Source organism: Chanos chanos, chromosome 2 (assembly GCF_902362185.1).
Source record: "Chanos chanos chromosome 2, fChaCha1.1, whole genome shotgun sequence".
Classification (NCBI taxonomy): Eukaryota; Metazoa; Chordata; class Actinopteri; order Gonorynchiformes; family Chanidae; genus Chanos; species Chanos chanos.
In genome coordinates, this window is record NC_044496.1 from 54,253,597 (window position 1) to 54,274,979 (window position 21,383).

At 44.3% G+C, this 21,383-nt stretch overlaps 1 protein-coding gene across 4 annotated transcripts; it reads left to right on the top strand.

Moving 5' to 3' along the window:
• Window positions 1-5,524: 5,524 nt before the first annotated feature.
• mbnl3 (muscleblind-like splicing regulator 3) lies at window positions 5,525-21,117 on the top strand. Of its 4 annotated transcripts, XM_030765655.1 has the most exons (9): window positions 5,525-5,768; window positions 10,938-11,102; window positions 11,319-11,519; window positions 12,341-12,580; window positions 15,056-15,206; window positions 16,283-16,318; window positions 17,138-17,245; window positions 18,778-18,875; window positions 20,601-20,699. In XM_030765655.1, the coding sequence occupies exons 1-9, from the start codon at window positions 5,595-5,597 to the stop codon at window positions 20,616-20,618; spliced, it is 1,191 nt and encodes a 396-aa protein (XP_030621515.1). In that variant the 5' UTR covers window positions 5,525-5,594; the 3' UTR covers window positions 20,619-20,699. The 4 variants fall into 4 exon arrangements, with proteins under 4 accessions (XP_030621515.1, XP_030621514.1, XP_030621516.1 ...); XM_030765654.1 differs by lacking the exon at window positions 16,283-16,318; XM_030765656.1 differs by lacking the exons at window positions 16,283-16,318; window positions 17,138-17,245.
• The last annotated feature ends 266 nt before the right edge of the window (window positions 21,118-21,383 follow it).

Consider the following 21,383-nt stretch of genomic DNA (forward strand, 5'->3'; position numbering starts at 1 on the left):
GCTTCCTGTGTGCCATGTAGTGTCATATTAGCAACTCACAGTCCTAGATTTTAGAAATATATTGAGAGATTTACTGCGGGACAGTAGTATAAACGAGCTCTCTGCCAAACAAGCAAAAAAGTTTGTATATATATGTAACATTAAAAAAACCCGGGTCTTAAGACCATCCGTTTCCTTGCATAAACATGGGACGCCTCAGCCCACTGGAACCAGGAAAACTAAATGAAACGATAAAAAGGCTTTTGTTTGTTTGTTTTTAATCTGGTGGTCTCAGCTGCATTATGCTTTTTATGAGCTATTAAAAGTAGTCTGATCAGCAATTTTTTCTGGCCCTGCACGTCTCCAACACAGTAATCCTCCATATCTCGTAATATCGCTGAAGGCAGAACGCTAAGATTGGCTGCCTTTTTTTTTTTTGGGTGCATGTGACTGTCCGGTTATGACCCCGCATTTAAAATACACGGCGTTGTAGCCGCTAGCTGCTGGCGTCACATTGAACGAACGGATCAACAATCTGGATCTCTGCGCAGTCTGCAAGTTTTCTGAGGCATGGGTGTGACCGGAGTGTGTCTGTGCTGCTCTCAAACGTCATACTTACCTGGTATCAAAGTTTATATGTATACCAGTACAAATGTTTGCACTGAAAAAAAGACCTTATTCATTAGGAAACGAATCATACAAAGGATTCTTTATTACACACGTAACCTTGCATGACTGCCGGCCTCCATTTCCACTTGAAGCAGGTTTTCTGTCGTAATCTCAGTTGCTTAGCTGTTGTCTTAATAACTGTTTGTCTATGACTTACATTTTATATATTGTGTAGCCAAATACGAGTAATAATAAATAAACTCTATGGTTATTTAAACACACAGTTCAAACCCCATTTACCTCACACACACACTTAATTCAATATGTCGCTAAAGGGCACAGTAGAGGGAGGAAATTTGTGTGAGAGAAGGTGAGCTTGTGACATCGGTGACCTTGTGGAGACCATCTACGTATTAAGATATGTGCAGCATCCACCGTAGGCCTGCGACAGTGACACTTCCCACCGTGCCAGCTCAGTCGAACTTGGCTCTGCGGCTGTATTCACATCCAGGCGGCAGCCTACCGCAGAACGTGTCACAAAACACACACACACACCTAGCATCCATCATGTTTCCGTTTGATGAGGTCCACGGTTTGGTAGCTGTTATAGATCAGACCTGGCGGTCATTTTAGCGTGTGTTATTTAGGACAGCTCAGCGCTCAAACTACTACTTGCAAACCCACTGTTGCATCTTTAAATAAAAGAATGGATGTTATTGGCAGAATGCCACCGAACACAAACGTGTACAACCGATAACTTTTTCATGAAGCACTACAGGTGAAAGGGTAGACACTCTCCGACCAGTGCATACCAACAGTTTTACTGTCACAGGTATATTTTTGGTACAGCGAAAACGAGAAATGCCAGCTATAGATTTCTGTCTGACATTCCTGGCACTTTGCCAAAGTGGAATTTTCTGCTGGGGATGAGAATTTGGGAGCAACGTTCTGAATGTACGCTGCTTTAGTTAGTTAAATAAGCAAAAACGGGTACCTTTTATGGCTCTCAGCGATTAGAACAGTAACGCAATCTATATTTTATCGCTCGCGATTGCTCGTGAGAAAATTCCATTAGGTCCAGTGCCTTGTGTTAAGCATTGCATCAGCCCCTTCTCAATCGGAACTTCCATCGGACGACAGACCTCGTACCAAACGGTTCGGCTCGGTCCATCCCTATTAAATACATTGGTGTGGAAAGGCCCGCCCCTTCCCCAGACTTTTAAAATTAATTATTTAGTCTACCTAATCATGTTGTGATGTCAGCTGTCTATTTTTAACAGTGGCCCAATGTCGCCGGGGAGTTCTGTATTTCTAAGCTGTACATCTCAACACGGGCAAGGGCTGTTAAGAAACTAGTCAAGAGGGAGGCTTTGTAGCGCACATTAATTTTAATCGTTAACAAAAACGAGATGGCGCAGATAAACGTCATATACCGATATATTCAGTTTATGGTTCAGTTGCTCAGTTCACCTGGCATACATATAAATGAGGTAATTGGCCTTTTCGAAATGGCAGGGAGTGTCTGCAGAGAGCGCGTATGGAGGGACCGTGCTTAGCGAGTCTGACTGAGTCTCAGACGGGGCTAAGCTCCTGGTGTGCCGGCGCTGACTGAAGCCCAGTGCAGGGATGGGGAGGTACATAACGTGTTCCCCTGAGGAAAGTCTTTATCGATCCTGAGGTGCATACTGTAGGTTGGGGGGAGGGGGCAGACCAGCATACGCAAGCAAGCAAAATCTACCTTCCCTGTCCTCTGATTTTTTTTTCCTTTTCTTTCTTTCTTTCTTTTTTTTTTTTTGTCTAGCTCTCTTTTTTTACGCTATGCCTTTGTTCTTGTGTCTGAGGGTGGGTGTATTAATTCAATTTCCACCCCCCTCCCCCTCTCTTTCTCTCTCTCTCTTTCTCTCTTTCTCTCCTTCTCTCCCTCTCTCCCTCTCTCTCTCTCTCTCTCTCCGTCTCTGCAGTGTTCTCCTTATGGGCTGTCTGTCTGTGCGTTCATACGCATGCACCCCCCGCCGTTTCCTCCGTCTGTGTCTGTCTCTTTGAGACAGAGGAACTGATAATATCTGCCCTTACCTCTCTCTTCTGCTTCTCATCTTCTCCTTTTCAACTTTACTTCTCTTCCTCTCTCTCATCTGCGCTTTATTTTTAATCTTTATTTCGATTTTTTTCCCCTCCCTTTGCATTCTTCATCTCTTCATCTTTATCTCTGTCCCGTCCTCTGTCGCGGCTTTCAACACTACTATCACTTTTTGGCCTGGTGCTGTCATTGATTATTCTTACTGTAGGCTGCTCCTCCCTGTGAGGTTCTGGATATGAGCTATCAGACACACCCATGGCATACACACACACACACACACACACTTTGTCCCTCCTCCTCTTCCTCCTCTTCTGCCAGCCTCTCCCCCTTTTTTTTTTTTTTTTCCTGGTAACACCTTCCTGCTTCATTTTTAGTTTGTCTTACCCCACTTCTGAGCCTCACCCTGTCCTATCACTCTACCCATAACCTCTTATGAATAGCAGTGATAAAAATACATTTATTTATTCATTCATTCCTTCTTTGTCACGTGTCGCTTTATCTCCCCATCTGTCTAGCTCAAGGTGTGACTCAGTCACTCTGGGTGAGAACTTGTGCTGTAGGCTAGTAGTACATGTAGCGCCCTTACAGACTTGTGATATAGCATGTGAAAAAGAGAAACAGGCATGCCTAATTCTCGTTCTTTTCTCTTTTCTCTTTTATCTAGCCATAGAGCAGAGTAATGACAGCCTTTAACAGAGAAGGGTAGGGAGGGAAAAACGAGAGGAAAAAAAAAAAAAGAAGAAAGGAATAAGCTCACCGTGTTAGGCTCTTCCTCATTGGCTAGCGTCTCACTATGCTGGTTTGAAACGGCCGTTGCGATTGGCTGTGGCCGTGTTCCGTGCTCAGCAGCAGCTGCAGATGAGGAGATGTGTCCTTCCTCCTCTCCACTATCGTTACTTTCTCTTCCCGGCATAATGAAAGTGTGGTTGCAGGCTGAACGCAGTGAGTAAGCAGCTTAGTTGACAAGGTTTTTTTTGGGGTTTTTTTTACCATGTCATTATAGAAGCACATTCAGGCACTTAGTTCATGCTAAGTTTTGTCACTTTGTGGTAGCTTAAGCACATGGGAGTTACAAAGTGACGTGTCTTTCTCTCACCCTCCCTTCTCTCTCTCTCTCTCTCGCTCTCTCTCTCTCTCTCACCCTCCCGCACATGCTATCTCTTAATCAAGACATAGCCTGCCCTTTCCTGTGCATTGCTGCCAGCCTTCCCGTCTGCGCTATTCCTCTACCTCTCTTTTTCTTTCCCTTGCCATGTGCTCACGCCGTCTCTCTCTCTCTCCCTCTCTCTATCTGTCTGTCTCTGTATCTCTGTCTTTCTATGTCTCCTTTTGGAGCTCACCTCTTTCTTGACTTTTTTTATTTATTTATTTAATTTTTTGCTGTTTTCCTTATGACGGGTTTTGCAGTGTCAGTACTCATTCTCAATATGATAGTGAGCTGTGTTTGTTTTTAAACAGCCACCTGTATTCATCGCTCCTAAAAACTACTGACCGATTCCTCCATCTTCTGTTTTTTTTTTTGTTGTTGTTGTTTTTTTTGGGGGGGGGTTGGTGTCTGATTCTTTTTCAAAATTTTTCTAATTTTTTTTTTTTTTTTTTTTCCTGGGTCCCATCCAGGTTTGGCTGGCAAGGGAGAGGACAAGACAAAGTAACTGAGGAACACAATGGAGGAGTAGGATTTAAAAAAAAAGAAAAAGAAAAAAAGGAGGACACCTGGAGTAAGGGAGTGATGAGAAAACGACTCAAACAAGAGGAAAAGAACTGCAACTCCACGAAGTGCCTAGACCGCTCGTAACAGCTCTTCTGTCATCATCATCATCATCATCATCATCCTCCCATCTTCGCAAGTCTCCTGTTGTTAGGACAGATATCTCAGCTGCTCTCCTGGGAGAGCGTGTGTATGTGTGTGTGTGTTCGTGAAGGGTGTTTGGCCTTGGCTGAAGCTATATTTCACTTTGACGTACAGCACACAGACCACTGGCCCAGTTTTCCGTTCCTCGATCCACACCTACGACCCTGCTGCCATTCCCACCTCATCATTACAAGGACACAGCTCAGTTAGTTTGCCTTTTTTGATTGACTCTGCCTTTTCCTCTTTTTTTTTTTTTGTTCTTTCCGGACCATTCCGCTCTCGGTGGGCTCTATTACTGCGTCGTGCGAGTAAGAAATGCAAGTGTCTGCCGTGGGTCCTGGTTAAAGCGCACCTGCGAACCTGAGAGAGGAGGAAAGGTGGAATTGTGAAGTCTTTTTTTTCGGTGTGTGTGTGCATGTGCGCGTGTGTGTGTGACCAAGGAGAGTTCTTCTGAGTGACGCAGAACTAAGAAGAGGGGGTAACCAGACAGTGGGACAGCCGCTGCAGAACCAAAAGTGCTGTTCTTTTTCTCCTCAGTGCCTCTCTCTCTCTCTCTCTTCCTCTCTCTCTCTTCCTCTCTCTCTTTCTCTCTCTCTTTCTCTCTCTCTCTCTCCAGAGCAGTGCCCGGAGACACTCCTGGAGCATGCCACAGTGACCTACACCACCAACTCAGCAGTCTTTTTTTCTTTTTTTTTTTCTTTTTTTCCCTGGACAGAGCTGGTCTCTGATCTCCCCCCCCCCCCCTCCTCCTACAGCTGTAGAACCTGGACTTTAACCCTTCAAGGACATAGGCCAACACCTCCACAGAGGTCCTATCTCTTTATACGCCCGTGCGATTCTCCAGCTGTTTAAACATCAACATATGCTGCTTTAGTCTTTTCAGAGGAAGTCGTTTCTTTCATCCTGTAGACCAGAGGTTAGGTTCACCTGCCACCTCCGTCCTTGCTCCGTCCTCCTTTATATATTTATTTATTGTTATTTTTTTTTTTTTTGGGGGAGGGGGGGGGTCGTCCTGCATCATTCCCAGTCGCCCCACCCAAGCCCCCACGCTCATCTTTAATCTCCCGAGGGAGCGTCATGGCTGTCAACGTGGCCATGGGCCGGGACACCAAGTGGTTGACGCTGGAAGTGTGTCGTGAGTTTCAGAGGGGGACCTGCTCGCGGTCGGACGCAGAGTGCAAGTTCGCCCACCCCTCCCGCAGCTGCCACGTGGAGAACGGCCGCGTCATCGCCTGCTTTGACTCGCTCAAGGTAACGCACATCACTCCCTGCTGTGAGGGGGACAGGACTCACACGCTGAAACTCATGCATATTCTAACTCTTAAGTGTGGACACACATACACACACACACACACACACACACACACACGTTTTCTCTCTCTTTCCCCTTCTTGTCTCCAGACACAGATCTTGTTTTCTGTCTGCTGCGCACACTCACATAGTTTGTTCCTCCATTCTTCCATTCTCTCCATCCTGTGTGAAAAATGACAAATTCAATTGTAGTTACAGGAATCATTTCAGCTTGTCATAGATGTTATGGTTAATGTGATGTTTTCTCTTGCAGTAGCATAAATGACGGATAAGTTGTTCTAGTGAATTTGAAGGAAGTTTTTTGTGTGGAGGTTTAAAACAGTGAATCTCTTCTCAGCCATGCAACAGAGATATATTTAGTAAAGGAGTAGGTGTTGTCTCCTGTTGTTATACTGGTACACACACACACACACACACATCCATGCATTCTGTCTGTTTCTTTGTACCAGGGTTCTATTGCTGACTTGTGAGGCATTTCCAGCTGACATTCACAGAAGTGTGTGTTTGTATGAACCCTGAAACACTGCACAGCTTGCTTTTGTCTCCACAGAGCCAGACCTCGCATACATCCGCAGCGTGTCTTTTTCTCTAAACGCATTAACATATGTTTCAGCAGTCATGCCTACCATTAATATTACAGTGCAAGAGTCTGGGTTTCAACGCTGTCAAAACTCAGACTTGGCCAAGAGTGGTAACATGGTGTCTTTGCATATACTTAACACCAGTTCTGTGGCTGATTGACGATCGGTTTTGTGTCTGGTTTGCGGTCAAGTAATGGCAGCCTAAGGCAAGCCTTTCGGAGGGGTTCACGTGTGGTTTGAAAGCAGCGAGTCTTTTAGGAAACATGCTAACAGCTACACAAGACAGTGCTGTGACTTTGTGTTTAGTGTTTGTATGTGTGTGTGTGTGTGTGTGTGTGTGTGTGTGTGTGTTTGCTTCTCTGTGCTGCGACAGACACAGACAAGGGACTCTCTGTCTGAGTGCAGCAGCTGTCTGCTCTTTTATTGAGTTACAATTTATTACTCGACCATTTTTTCCCTCCCCCTCCTCTATGCAGCATCCTCTAGCTTGTGAGGGGGAGTGAGACAGCGAAACCTAGCAACAGCGGCGGGGCTAACCTGCCGGACGAAGTAATCCCTCTAAACAGCATTACCTGCTGTTAGCGCACACGCCGTGACAATCTGGCCTATGAGGACTAGTAGATTATTCAGTGAAATGTGATTGTTTTTCCCAAACAAGGAAAGCACTTAGCCTTAGCTACGTAAAGCTTCAGGGCCGCGTCTCTGCCGCGGAAGGAGAGTGAGTGAGAGAGAGAGAGAGAGAGAGAGAGAGAGAGAGTGAGAAAGAGTGAGAAAGAGAGAGAGACAGCTGAAGGTCAGGTCTCTTCTCGCTTTTCACAGGCCTGCGTTCAATGCCTCTACAAAGCAAACACAAGAAAAACTATGATTAAAATAGAATTGATAAAAAAAATTCTGATAAAAAATAATCTGAGGTTTGTTTGTTTTTTTGTTTTTTTTTTAAATTGGTTGTCAGCCTAAAACCAGCATTAGCTGAGCCCTGTCGTGTTTTTGGTCTTGGTTGTCTGGTTCTGAGTGGGTCTGTGGCTCTCATGGCTGCCAGGAGCTGATTTTTCTCCACGCAGTCACCCACGTGAACAGCTTTGCTCTCGTTTATTCCCAGACACAGTCTCATCCCCTCATCCCTCCTTGCTGTCCTTCTCCTCCTCCTCCTCCTCCTCCTCCTCTTCTTCTCCCCTCCTCCCCTCTTCCTCACTGTTAATTTATCGGCGTCTCCTAATGGCGCCCACAGCGTCCTTCCTCTTAACTAACGGGATACACGGAGAGGTTCTGCCATTAGCCGTACCTGACCCGCGGGTTTTAAACAGAACAGATTATGTCGTCCGCGTAAATGCGCGCTTCCCGTTCGAAACGTGGCCGTGGTCATCAGATATCACCCACACTCTCTCTGTTCCTGCGCATGAAGTGCAAGACCGTACTCCGAAACCACTTCAGTAACTACCTTACTCTCACGGTGAGAGTGGACAGAGAGATAGGCAGGAGTATCTGTGAGATGCTCAGCTGAATGGAGTGTGAAAAAGTTTGTGATTTTGTGTGGTCTGTTTTCTCTCTCTCTCATTTATTTGTTTGGTTTTGTTTCCTTTTTTTAGCGGTATGAAATAATCCTTGAGGTGAATGAAGGGCCATGTCCTCTGTTTTTGATGCAGTGGTCATATGAGTGAAATTGCTCTGGTTTCTTGTGGATGGCCTTCCTTGTTTTTCAAACACTTTCTGTTCCTCTTCCTCTCTCTCTCTCCCCCCCCCCTCTCTCCCTCTCTCTCTCTCTCTCTCTTTCTCTCTCTCTCTCTCTCCCCCTCTCTCTCTCTGTGTTTCTCTCACTCTCTCTATTTTTGGCCAATCAGCAGTGAGGAGACAGCGTGAGGCAAAACTTAGTCCCCGTTGCTGAGAGCGTTTCCATGGCTACGCAGAGGAGATCCCTGACCCAGTGCATTCTACTTGACATGACATAGAGCTTTTCATTTTTCTCTCTGTGTGTGTACAGAAGTGTGTCAGAACTCAGCATGTTTGCCCCGCCCCCCTCCTCCTGTCATAGAGACACACTCCTGTTGATCGTCGTGTTCATATAATTCATTGAGAGGGAGGTGGTGGTGGGGGGGGTTTATCTGACAGATTTGTAACATTGGAACAGTATTCCGGTTAGTAACACAGACTGGTCCCTCTATGCTGTGCTGTCCTGTGCTGTGCTCTCTGCCGGATGATGGATTCTCATCTGTGGGTTTTTTTTTTGTTTTTTTCCTGGTCTTGTGAGACACTCTGTTCATTATTAGCAAATTCCCTCAACACGATGCTGATGCAAAGATTGCTGTATGTGTCCACGTGTTGTGTGTGTAAGCGTGCGTGCGTGTGTGTGTGTGTATTTGTGTGTGACTGTTGGCCATCTTTGTCCCTGCGAGTGACAGTTTGATTGGACATGTGGGAATTACCTAGGGATTGTCTGGTGAGAGACGGTGCTGCGTTTTAGCTGCTCTGTCGAGGAGCCTCCACGCGAAGCTTTTCTGTTTCTCACCGCCGTCAGAGGCCCGTGTCCCACTCACCCACATATTATCCATTCATCTCTCCGCAACGGCGCCACGGCTCCGCCACCTCCCTCTCTCTTCTCCTTCATCATCGCCACTTCATTCAGAGCCAGAAGAGAAACACAAGCTTCTCCCTTTCGCTTCAAGTTCTGTGCAAACCACATCACTGTTAGGGCTTGTCAGAGGCTTGCAAGACTGGACAACGGCAAGGCTTAAAATAGCCTTTAGTGTGTGAAGGGTTACATTTCTGTTTTTTTGTTTTTTTGGTTTTTTTTTTCTGCTGGATGACAGCGGGCCTGTTAGCCGTAGAGTTTGCCTCTGCGGTTTCGTTCCCATTTTTGTTCGGTTCCGTCTTGCCGATGCGATGCCACACATTTGAATCTATGAACGAAAGAGGGGGACAAGGATCCGCCAAAAAGGATCCGCCAAGAAGGAGAATTAAAACTGTTTTAAACCGTCTTAAAGAATTATTTCTTTTACAAGGCTGCCGACGGGGTAAATCTCCGCTCTTAGAGGTTACAGACTGATGACATGCCAAAGAACAGTATGGAGTGTTTTGGTCTGGTTTTTTGTTTGTTTGTTTGTTTTAAGTTTAAGCTTCTATTCAGTCATAATAGATTTAAAGACAAATGTTAGGTTGTGTCCAAAAAGTCACATTTACCTCACAGTTTTGAGCATTTCACCGTGTTTTCACCGTGTTTTCACCAGCACGTTTACATTTATTCGTTTAGTGTACGCTTTCCTCCAAGGCGATTTCCGAGAGAGGCAAAGCAAAATGTTTACTCCACAAACGTAAAAATGGAGGCAAACTTTTGAAGGAGGTATTAGTGCCATCAAGATGTACGGAGCCAAAATAAAACTTTGTTTATAAATATGACAATGTAAGATTTATGGACGTGTGCAGTGCAGAGACAGTTTAGTTGGATTTTGGGGTTTCAGATTTCCAGAGACTAAATAAAATGTGCATTAGCCCACCCATTAGTACCAGTGAAGGCATGAACCATTTCAACTAATAAATTAAGCATAATTTGAATTGTGTGCAAAACAAATTGGATGAGAACTGTACATAAGACAGAAATACTGACAACTTTTCACGTTGGAAAAGTCAATAAACTGTGTCATCAAGGTTGTTCTGCGTTTAATGCGAAATGAAAACATAGTTTATTGGTTTATTTAATGGTTTATTGATCTTGTCTACACTAGGTAGTTTGCTCCCGTCTATACAGTGTGTGTGTGGAGGAAAGTCGTACTGTGTCTGAGTGAAGGAGCTTTGCGCTTGCTTGGTGATCTCACTGTCCAGAGTCAGTGAAGTGACGGGGAGGTCACTGGGTTTTCGTCGTTAAATCTCACCAGTTATATATGTATGCCCAGGGCCTGAGAGTCACGAGGCCTGAAATGTTTGTTTTCCATTCAGTCCTGAGAACCGGTCGCTTGGAAAACAGATAAACTGCACAGTTAAGAAATGAGTCCAGACTGTGAATGTGTGTGTGTGTGTGTGTGTGTTTGCATGTGGGTGAGAGTGTGTGAAACAACAGCCTGTGTCTCTATGATGTGTGTCTGCGTCAAGCAGCCAATCAGGAAGGGTAGGAGAATGGTAGCGGCTTCCGATTGGCTGAGGTAATGATAATTATTCCAGTGGAGGGTTTGAAGGCTGTAATGTACTGTCTTATAATTTTGATGTTGTGCTACAGCCCCTGAAGCCTCTGAGGTAATTAAAAATGCAAACTGTACAGCCTATTCGTCCCGTGCGTTTTCGAAGCCTTTTGTCGTCAGAAGGTCTCAGTTTGTATCGGAAACTGTGTTTTTAATTTACCCTCTCCATCATGTTGACCTTATATTCACCTTTATGTCTCTGCCGCACTGTTTCATCCCCTTTATATCAAATAACTAAGAGCTTGTGTCGTTTATCATAAAGCCTCTCCCTGTTTTCATTTCACTCTGTCTCTCTCTCTCTCTTTCTCTCTCCCTTTTTTTACCTGTAACCTACTTCATCTGTCTGTCTCTCCCTCTCCCAGGGCCGCTGCACACGAGACAACTGCAAGTACCTACACCCCCCACCACACCTAAAGACCCAGCTGGAGATAAACGGCAGGAACAACCTGATCCAACAGAAGACCGCCGCTGCCATGTTGGCTCAGCAGATGCAGTTCATGCTGCCTGGAGCCCAGCTGCAGCCCATAGTGAGACGCCATTTTCAAAGTTATCAGGCAGAGAGAGAATACCAGTTTTACAACTGTCATAAACCTGATTAATGGCCTCTCTCTCTCTCTCTATCTCTCTCCCCCTCTCTCTCTCCCTTTTTCTCTCTCTCTCTCTCTCTCTCTCTCGCTTTCTCTCTCCCTCCCTCTCTTTCTCTCTCCCTCCTTGTGCCCCTCCCTTCCATACCTCTATCCCAGACCTCTTTCCCAATGACGCCCTCATTGGCCACGAGCCCTAGCATGGCATTTAGCCCATACCTGAGCCACATGGCCCCGGGCATCGGACTAGTGCCAGAGTTGCTGCCCAGTGCCCCTGTCCTGGTCCCGGGAAGCCCCACTGGCATCGCCATGGGCAACGGAAACTCAGCACAGAAGCATGTTCGCACAGACAAGTTAGAGGTACTGTGTCTGTATGAGATGTCTGAGTCACTCATGTGTTTACTCAACCTGCCCCATCAGCACATATTGTCAATGTGCATGAATACTATGGACGTTAAGTCCAGTAGCAACAAATCGCTATCCGCCACATAGAGTCTAATGCAAGCTGAAATAGCCACGAAACATTTCTGCTTGAAAACATTTTAATGTTGATTTTTTTGCTGTCTGTATCTTTAAATATTTGGAATTGTCATAATGTTTATGTCGGGCCAGGGCCATAAGGGATCAGTTGTCTTAATGTGAAATCTATTTTCTGGTAGGGTTTTCACTCTGCACAATCGTGCATTTGTTTGCATGAAAGGAAAATTATGTCCGTGTTTATGGCTGCAAGTGATCTGACCAACCACTGGAATACGGTCTGCTGACGATCGTATAGATTTGAGGGTTTTAAAAAAATGTAATAATATCAGTGAAAACTATTTTGCAAACAACACACATGCACTCAGTTCTGCAACTCATGGAGAAATGGCGGGCAGTGAGTTAAGCGAATGGAAAAAAATAGCCTCGTTGTTTGTGTCTTCTTAAAAAAGAAACGGCGAAAACATCACAACATGTTTGTGTTTGTTTGTTTGTTTTCTAATCAAAATCCAATTTACAGCATGATACATGTTTTTTTTAGCTCTACTGCCCAACCCTGTGCTGAAGTCTATTTCAGGATAGGAATTCAGACATTAAAAAAAAAAAAACCTCACTCTCTGCTCAATGGCATGTCTTTTTTCGTGTAATTACCTGCATAAACTGATTCAGATCTGACTGGGCCCTCATTCTTTTTGTGCTCTCAGGTGTGTCGCGAGTTCCAGCGCGGTAACTGCACGCGCGGCGAAAACGAGTGTCGCTACGCCCACCCCATGGAGGCGGGCATGGTGGACGGGAGTGAAAACTCGGTCATCGTGTGCATGGACTACATCAAGGGCCGCTGCAGCCGCGACAAGTGCAAATATTTTCACCCCCCGGCTCACCTGCAGGCGAGGATTAAAGCAGCCCAACACCAGGCTAGTCAGAGTGCTGCAGCAGCTGCTATGGTGAGCCCGAGTTGATACAGTAATACAGTACAACAACAAGAAGTCATAAACCACTGCCTACACCAAGGGTATTCTGCCTTGTTTCCGGCAAACCAGTCTCCCTTAGGTGTTTTGGGTTTCGAGATTGTTTCACATTTGAAGGTTACTCCCCAAAGCAGAACTTCACGGTTAAGCAGATACTGTAGAGTCTGGGCTATCCATTTTGACAGTTACATGTCAAACTTAGAAAATGTACTTTTTGGAATCCCTCATCGATGCCATACTCAAATGCTAACCACTAAATGCGGTGATTGTATGTTGTCCTCTTGTGGTAATTGATTTATGTTAGAGAACTGAACTGGATGACTAGTATAGTGAATAGTGTTGGAGTGCATTGTGCGTTTGATCGAGCCGTTGTTGGTTTTTGACAGAATCCCTAAATCCCAGATCATTCCTCCATTCCATCATTTCATTTCTTCATTTCATCATGTGCTGTTCTCTCTGAAAGGCACAGAAACTTCTGGAAGTTACTTTAACTCATTTTGACCAAATTACAAAATGGAAGTTTTATTCTAAAACTACACTGAGTCACAACATGTTTCCCATTCGTTAGAGCACTCAGAGTTGTGTGAGGTTGATATTAAAGCTGGATGAACAGTACTTTTGCCTCATTAAAGATGTAACTTGATGCAGTGATTACCCAGTGAAATGGTACAGGAATCAGCAGTGTCTGAATGCCCATTAATGGGAAAAAAAAAAAAAAAAAAATTTCTCTTGACGTTGGAAAATATCTCCACAGACCTACAAACCACCTGCTATTAGCAACACAAAGAGCTAATTAGCGTTAGCGTCATCTGTGGGGAAACTAATTGGTTTTCTTTCCAGCTCCTCCTGTATTTTAAAAGTATGTTTTAGTAGGATATCTTTGCCTTTTCTGGTTGTATCACATGAGTGTGTGTTTGTGTGTCTCTGTATATTTTTAACTCCGTCTCAACACATACACTATGCCTCTAAGCTCAAGGCAAGTGTTAAATAATTCAACGTTTCCCTGCTGGAAACTAGCGTGATAGGCGGAGGCTAGCCCTTTGTCTGCGCTCTGAAGTATGGAGTCCTCTCACTCTTTGATAGAGTCTGTCTGCAGTGCAGTTGGAGACAGAGAATGGTGCTGTCATAGCCCCAAAGCAATAGGTTCGTCATTATTTCGTCGTGCGCTTTTACAACATTTGAGGCGAACCAGGCACAATACTGTTTGATGTGTTGTGTGACCTTTCAAATAGTTAATAGTTAGTTCGTTATTGCAACTTTATCTCCTTTCGTATCCACTTCAGCCCAAAGGAGACCAGAGTCTACCTGAAGATTTAGTAACTCTGACTTAATTGAAACACTAAAGGAGAGGTTAGACTTACAACTATTGCCTGATTAGAGTGAGTAATGACTGAATGAGCCCTGCATTGCTCCAGCTATGACAATGCTATCTCAACTAAAACCTGCCCCCTCTGCTCGTTTCTTAATCAATCTACTGTCTGTTTAAGTAGTGAATATAGATCAAGTTTATAGCTGATTAGTTACATTCTTTTGTCATAGTGGTAGTAGTAGTGTTTGTGCTGTTTTGTGATGTGCCCGTTGAGTTGGTGGGATCAGTGAACATGCCTTTCATTATGCTACAAGGTATGATGAAAATAAAGTTGAAACCTCAGCATCTTCTTACATTTGCATTGGTTGGCCCTTCTGCTCTTGTGTCGGTGTCTTTTCGGGTTCATCGTATTGCGGTCACTGTATTCACTCCTGGGGGGCGGGGGCAGAGGTTTTTCTCTGTTTTGTTTCTGTATCCAATATTTTTATCCCAACAATCTCACTTTCCCATTGTGCGTCGACATTTTATCTTGGCCACTTCTGTGTTCTGTTACTGTCCTACATGTTGTATGGCTCCATTTCCACAGGCTTTAACTGTTGTATCACGTTCTGCTAGGTCAGTCCCGTAATGTAGAGCTTCTATTGATCTGATTCTGAGACTTCTCACCTTCTCTGTCTCATTGTGACTTCCTCATAGCAAATGTTGTCCTGTGATAGACATTTCCCGTTCAACTTAAAGTATCTTGAGGAAGTCTGTGTCCACCGTATAGCAATGTGAAGTTCTCAGATGTTAGTAAAGAAATGGTATATATATGTATATAATGTGTCGTTTTATACCAGTTAACGACAATAGATAGAAATATACCTATGACTGTATGTAAGCTTCTGACAGTTCAATGATTACCAACGTGAGCTGATTTACTGCAGTTGGCTTCATAATTTGCCTGAAAATTCCTGAGATGTTCTGCCCTTTCTCATGACATTCATGACTCTCCTCTCTCTCTCTCTCTCTCTCTCTCTCTCTTTTGTTCTTTGTCTCTGCCACTCTCTCTCTCTCTCTCTCTCTCTCTTTCTCATTCTTTATCTCTGTGACTCTCCCTCTGTCTGACTATCTATTTTTCTGTCTTTGCTCTCTCTCCTCAGGCCCTGCCTCCAGGGGCTATGCAGCAGTTACCAAAGAGGCCAACCTTGGAGAAGAGCAATGGGACAGCAGCCGTTTTCAACCCCGGCATGTTCCACTACCAGCAGGCTTTGGCCAATATGCAGTTACAGCAGCCAGCCTTCATCCCTACAGGTGAGACATCAGAGAGAGAGCGAGAGGGAGACGGGGAGAGAGAGAGAGACAGAGAGAGAGTGAGAGAGAGAGTGAGAGTAGACACGTTACATGTTCAGACTAAAGAACAGCTCACACGCACACGCGTTCTGATTTGCAGGTTCATTCAAAGCTGTGTCCTTTACTATCAGTATGCTTGTGCTGGCCTCAGAGCCTTTTCTTAGCTGACGTTCTCTCTCTCTCTCTCTCTCCCCTCCCTCTCCCTCTCTCTGACTCTCTCACTCTCTCTGTAGTCTCTGCACATGCTAATTGGTCCCCTGTAACATGCAAGTCTCAACTGTTCTTATGAAATCCCACAGCTCTGGGCACCCAAACACAGATGTTGCAATGTGTTAGTGATGCCAGTTGTGTGGTTGGTAGTGCAGAATACCTCTCAAAGGTACATCTTATTGGATGGATTGACATGATACCAAGAACACGTTCACATAAAGCAAAGAGAACTACCTCTTATAAATAACACCACCATGTAGGGGAAAAACACCATCAGTAACCAAGGAGGCTGTCCTCTTTAATAAGGTGTGTTACCCAACCTCAGCCAAACCTATCGGGTGGATGTGGGGTTTTTTTCTTTTTTCTTTTTCTTTTCTTTTTTTTTTTTGAAGCAACGCGCAGTTTTGTTGAGTGGCAACAAGAGAAGCTTTAACACCATGACAGATTGGCCTTTAGCTTTCCAGCCTTCTCCCCAAAACGAGCTGCTTGGCACAGATCTGGTGTGATCTGTCCTCTGCAGTGAGTGTCTCTGATTTGTGTCTGCTCACGCACGCGCATATGTGTGTGTGTGTGTTTGTGTGTGTGTGTGCGTGTGTGTGTGTGTGTGTGTGCGTGCGTGCGTGGGCTGTCTGACCACCGTGTTTGTCCTCTGTGACTGTTGTTACCCGTGCCGCTCAGGCTGGTGCACTGACCTCGTTGTTGTTTTTGTCTTGTCCTGGCATCGCCTCCTCTAAAAAAAAAAAAAAAAAAAAATCATCCGCTCCCCTTTCACTCTCCTCCTCTCCTCCCTGTCACTCCTCTGTCCCTTTGCGTGCGCGGCGCGGCAGGCTCCGCGCTCTGCACGGCTCCGTCTGGAGGCGTCGGTGGGTCGTTGACAGATATTCTTCGTCAGATTCTGAAGGCTCCCTGAGGGTGGCGTCTCAAACCTCTATGATTAGTCAGACCGCAGATTCGTCATTCATTTTTAATTCACTTAATTACAGCAAACAAGAGCTTGAAAAATAATATCGCTCTAAATTGCTGTCAACAATTACGAGTGTAATTGGACAATAGGAAGACTGAATAATCAGGTCCCTTTCTGAGGAAACTGGAAATTAATACCCAATGTGTATAGTTTTATACATCATAAATGCAAGTGTGTGGTTATCTGTCAGCTTGGTATGAAATTTGGCTTTTTTTTTTTTTTTTGCCTTTTTTTTTTTTTTTTTTTAATGCGGTCTTAGTCTTATTAGGAGTGTTTAGCCAGGCGACATCTCTGATCACGGCTGGCAAATCTGTCTCACAGTCATGTAGACTGCCTGTCTGCCCATCTGTCACTTTCTGTCTCTCTCTTTTTTTTTTTTTTTTTTTCACCCACCTGTGCGCCTGCCCCCTGCTTTTTTTCTGTTCATTTGCTCTTTATTTCGGCTCTCTGCACAATGAGGGTTTTTTTTTTTTTTTCTTCGTCTTCATTTGTTGTGAGAAACATGTTTGATAGAGATTTTAAAGACCCAAGTCAGTGAGTGCTAGGTGCTAGTGAGGGTTTTAGCGTAAGGCCATGTTCATTTTGAATTAAGATTGGTTCCTGTTTCTTTGTGCTCCACCCCCCTCCCCCTTCCTCCTCCTCCTCCTCCTCCTCCTCCTTCTCCTCTCCCCACCTCACTCTCTTCTTCCCCACTACTCCTCCCTCAAATCTGTTGTAGGGCTTTTCAAACCTCCCGGCCCATTGGCTGATGGGCGCTGGGAAAGGAGGGACTGGAACAGCTGCAGGTCCCCAAACAACCGCTACCTGTCATTACCTGGACACACTGGTGAGGGTAGAGCCCAGTTTGCCCTCCCCCCGTTTCCCCTGCTCAGGCACACGCACACACACACACACACACACACGCACGCACGCACATGCTCAGCTCGCACACACATGCACGCGCACTCTAGCAAACACTCACTAGTCACGCGTACACACACACACACACACACACACACCCCGAGATGTTTTCCTGTCTGCATCCAGTTCCCTTTCTAAACAGTCCTGCTTTACGTGCCCTTCGGGACCAGGGCATGTCAGTGAGCGGTAAACTGCACTGCCCGAGAAATGAAGTGACCGCCGACTGAGTTGGGTCCCAGTCATTCCCAGTGTAGTATTAGCCAGCCAGTCCTCTTTCCCACACCCGTTCAAACCGTCCCCAGAGACACATTTAACAGCCACCTTGAGACCGTGCCCCCACCCCCCCCCCCCCCCCCCCAGTGCTGCTCTTTTGATCAGGCTGAGGATACCTCCCCCGTCCCTCTGGTGTCAGGGAACCAGAATTGGAGATATTGAGTTGACCAGAGCAAGATAAAATGAGAAATGTACTAGTGTGCGTCTGTGTGTTGGTCTATATGGTGTGTGGGTGTGGATGTTTTTGGGACATGTTGGTTTCTGTATGACGTAGAGATGCAGCTGAGGTAACTCCAGATGTTATAAAATGAAAACGTGTTCTTTTCAAGATGTTTCAAAATTGCTCTTAAGATAAAGAGGGAATAATAATTTGGAGACACCGAGCTTAGGATATTCTAAACGATGCGTGGCTTACCAAGAACACTGACTTCCTTTTATTTCTTGAGAGCCAGATAACACAAAGAGCCCAAAGAGAGCCCAAATGTATCAGGAGGTTCATAATAACTGTGCTGATCCAGGATCAGTTTTTCCCTTTCACAATCCTTATAAATAAAGTTACATGGCTTGAGTGGAACTGATCCTAGATTAGCACTCACTTGGACAAACCCGATATGTATAAACCCCAGGATCTGAAAAAGAGGATGTATAAAAACAGAATCAGCGTCTCATGTTATGCTGGGTTTTACAGTAGGAGCTGGTATAAGTGTCTGTGAATGACGGCGTTTCGCCTCCTGCTTTTTTCTCTCACTTTATTTTTCCCATTTTCTGTCTCCCAAAACATGGTCCAGCCCCATTGAAATACAACTGTCAGATGTCTCTGTCTGATTGGATTGTATGATTGGATGACTTCATTCTTTTGTTGCCATCAGAAACAGCAGTTTTTTTCTTTTTTCTTTTTTCTTTTTTTTTTGATTACATTTACTATCATTGGATGAAACTAGTAATATAATTAGGGTTTTTTTTAGGTCTATGTGCATGTCTTAGATCTATAGTTAAGCAAAAAAAAAAAATCATCTTGAAATTTATCACATGACTTGTTGCCATGTTGCCATGACTGTTCCCCTTCTTCCTCTTGCATATTTTGTCATGGTAACCATAACATTCCTCCCTCCCCTCCTTCCACCCCCCACCCACCCCCCCACCCCCCCTTCCCCTGTTTCTCGTCTGACTCGCCTGAAAATAAAGTTCCCATGATGCACGGCGTCACTACCACTTCCACTGTTTCGTCGGCTTCGACCCCAGTCACCAATGTCCCTTTTGCTGAATCAGCTGGCTCCAATCAGGTTTGCCCCTTCATTTTGGCATCTTTCTCTTTTTTTCTTTTTTTTTGTTTTTGTTTTTTTTGTTTTTTTCAGCAGTGAGGCGCCTTAACCCTTGGTCCACAGAGTGACTCAGATCCAGTTTGTTATATACAGTATACACTGTAAAAAAAAAAAAAAAAAAAAAGAAAATTAAGAAGTTTGGTCAACTTAAAATTATAAGAAGACTTACATCCCACTTTAGCAGTTTAGCAAACTGATCAATTCAAAGTAAACTAAAACTAAACTTTCAATTTACGAAGGACCCTAAAATTCAGTTTAATACGACCCAACACATGAGTTTATAAGTTGCCTTACAATCCTGAGTTGACCTAACTTTTGTTTCTTTACAGTGTGGCATTTGGAAAGAGAATCGTGTTTTCAGATTTGTTTTGTTTGTGTGTTTGTGTTGTTTCAATGAAGCTTTACTTGATATTAGCATCTGTTTTGAGCTTAAAGGCGTATACCTTCTAAAATAATCCTAAAAACAGATTGTATTTAAAAAAAAAACAAAAAAAAATACAGCAGCAATATTTTCCTGGGGATTTAGTTTCCCGGAGACTTGTGTGAGGGAGCCTGTTTGTGAAAAGGCCTTTGAAATAACAGTGTTCTCCTGTAAATCCAGCTGGATTTGATGTCTCTGTGGACCAGCAGTGAGCCTATCAGAGCCTCAGAGTCCCCCCCGCTGTCTTCCGTCTGTGTTGATGTTCACATTTCTTTTGTGTGTATGTGTGTGTGTCTTTTATTTCAAATTTGTCTTATATTGGGTTTGGGCTTGGAAAGACACACCTGCTCATTCTGTTCCGTCTTATATGTGTACGTGTGAATCCTGTGTCCCTCACCCCCACTTCTCTAAAGTATCTTTTATTTCTCTCTCTCTCTGCCTTTCTGTTAACAATCTAGTCTGTTAGTTCAATACCAGAATCTTCTTCTTCTTCCTTTTTTTACTTTTTCTGCTTAATTAAGTGTGCATTGTTTATAATAGGCTGTAATACATTATGTGAAATGAATGGGGTAACGCTTGAAATTTTTTAACCTGTTGTCATTAGTGGATTGGTTGATGGTTTTACTGTCAAATGTTGTGCTCCTTTTGAATTGCATATAAACCATAAGTTCTGTAATGATGTGACTCACCTTTCTCTTTAATACAGAACAGTGTTTTTAAACTTCTGTATCACTTTTAAAAGCCAGACCCATGGTTTCAGGACTGATTTTGAACAATAACACTCCTGAAATGAAGTGAGTCACTGCAGAAGCTTGTTAAATGAATGATGCATTTTACGTAATGTAGTGGTGAATTTGTGCCCTGATCTCAACTGTGGACAGTAGTCAAGAGATACTTTAGAGTGAAGGGGATTAGACATTTAATTTCCACCAAGCCAGCCTTGATTTTGGAAAGGAAAATGTCTCGAAAAATTAAAAGTAAATGGGGCCGGCTGGCAGTTCAGAAAAAAAGAAATGGTCGTTAATTAGATGTTCCTCTTCATACTTTTAAAATAATGTCTTAAAAAATTCTTATGCATAGCACAATAAGAACAAAACCATTTTGCGAACCTAGCTACAATGTTCTTAGTGTGCTATGCATGACAACTGTCTACAAGCTCAAGAACGTCCTAGATTCATCTCCCCTCTCTCTCTTGCTTGCTCTCTCTCTTTCTCTCTTTCTTTCTCTCTCTCTCTCTCACTCTCTCTTGCTCTTTCGTCCAGTAGACCCCGTCGAGGTACTGAACACAGACCCAGTCAACCTTCAGTGCGTTCCCTTGGAAACCCACTTCTGCTCGGTGCCCAAATTTCTGGTGGCGGCGCCTCCAACAACCTTGAACCCAGTAAGCCTCTCCAGAAACCCCAGTTAAACCACAGACAGACAACCCCATCAGGCCCACTGCCCCATTTCACACGCTCACCCCACAGACTGGAGAAGAAAAACACAGAAAAAAGCGTGCCTAATCATTACAGCTCCCCCCAAAAAAATCTCCAGCCTTGCCACTCTCATCTCTGACACGCTCACAGTCAACAAGGCTTTGTTGATTTGAACACAGGCAATATTTCAGCTTGGGCAGACCCAAAACTGCTAAAGGAAGCATATCATGTCTGTGTGAGAAGATTTGAGTGAGTCCTCAGAAGTCAAAAAAAAAAAAAAGATTCAGAGCTTTCTGATACTAAACAGCCATGCAGAAACTCTCTCTCTCTCTCTCTTTCACACACAAACACACACACACACACACACACACACACGCACACTTTGTATGAAAACACTGTTGAGAACAGAGAATCCTACTGCACTGGTTGTGAATGCCCAACACCTTGACTTACATGGTAAACATGATGTTCAGTGAGTGCTGGGAAGCTGAGACATGACATCGCAATGTTGGCGCAAATGACTGTTGGAGAAAGTCAACAGTTTTGTCAAGGAAACCACAAAACTGTGTAAACTCTGGGCTCCTGCACAAGGAGCAAACAAAAAAAAACACAGAGAAAGCATTTGAATCGCTT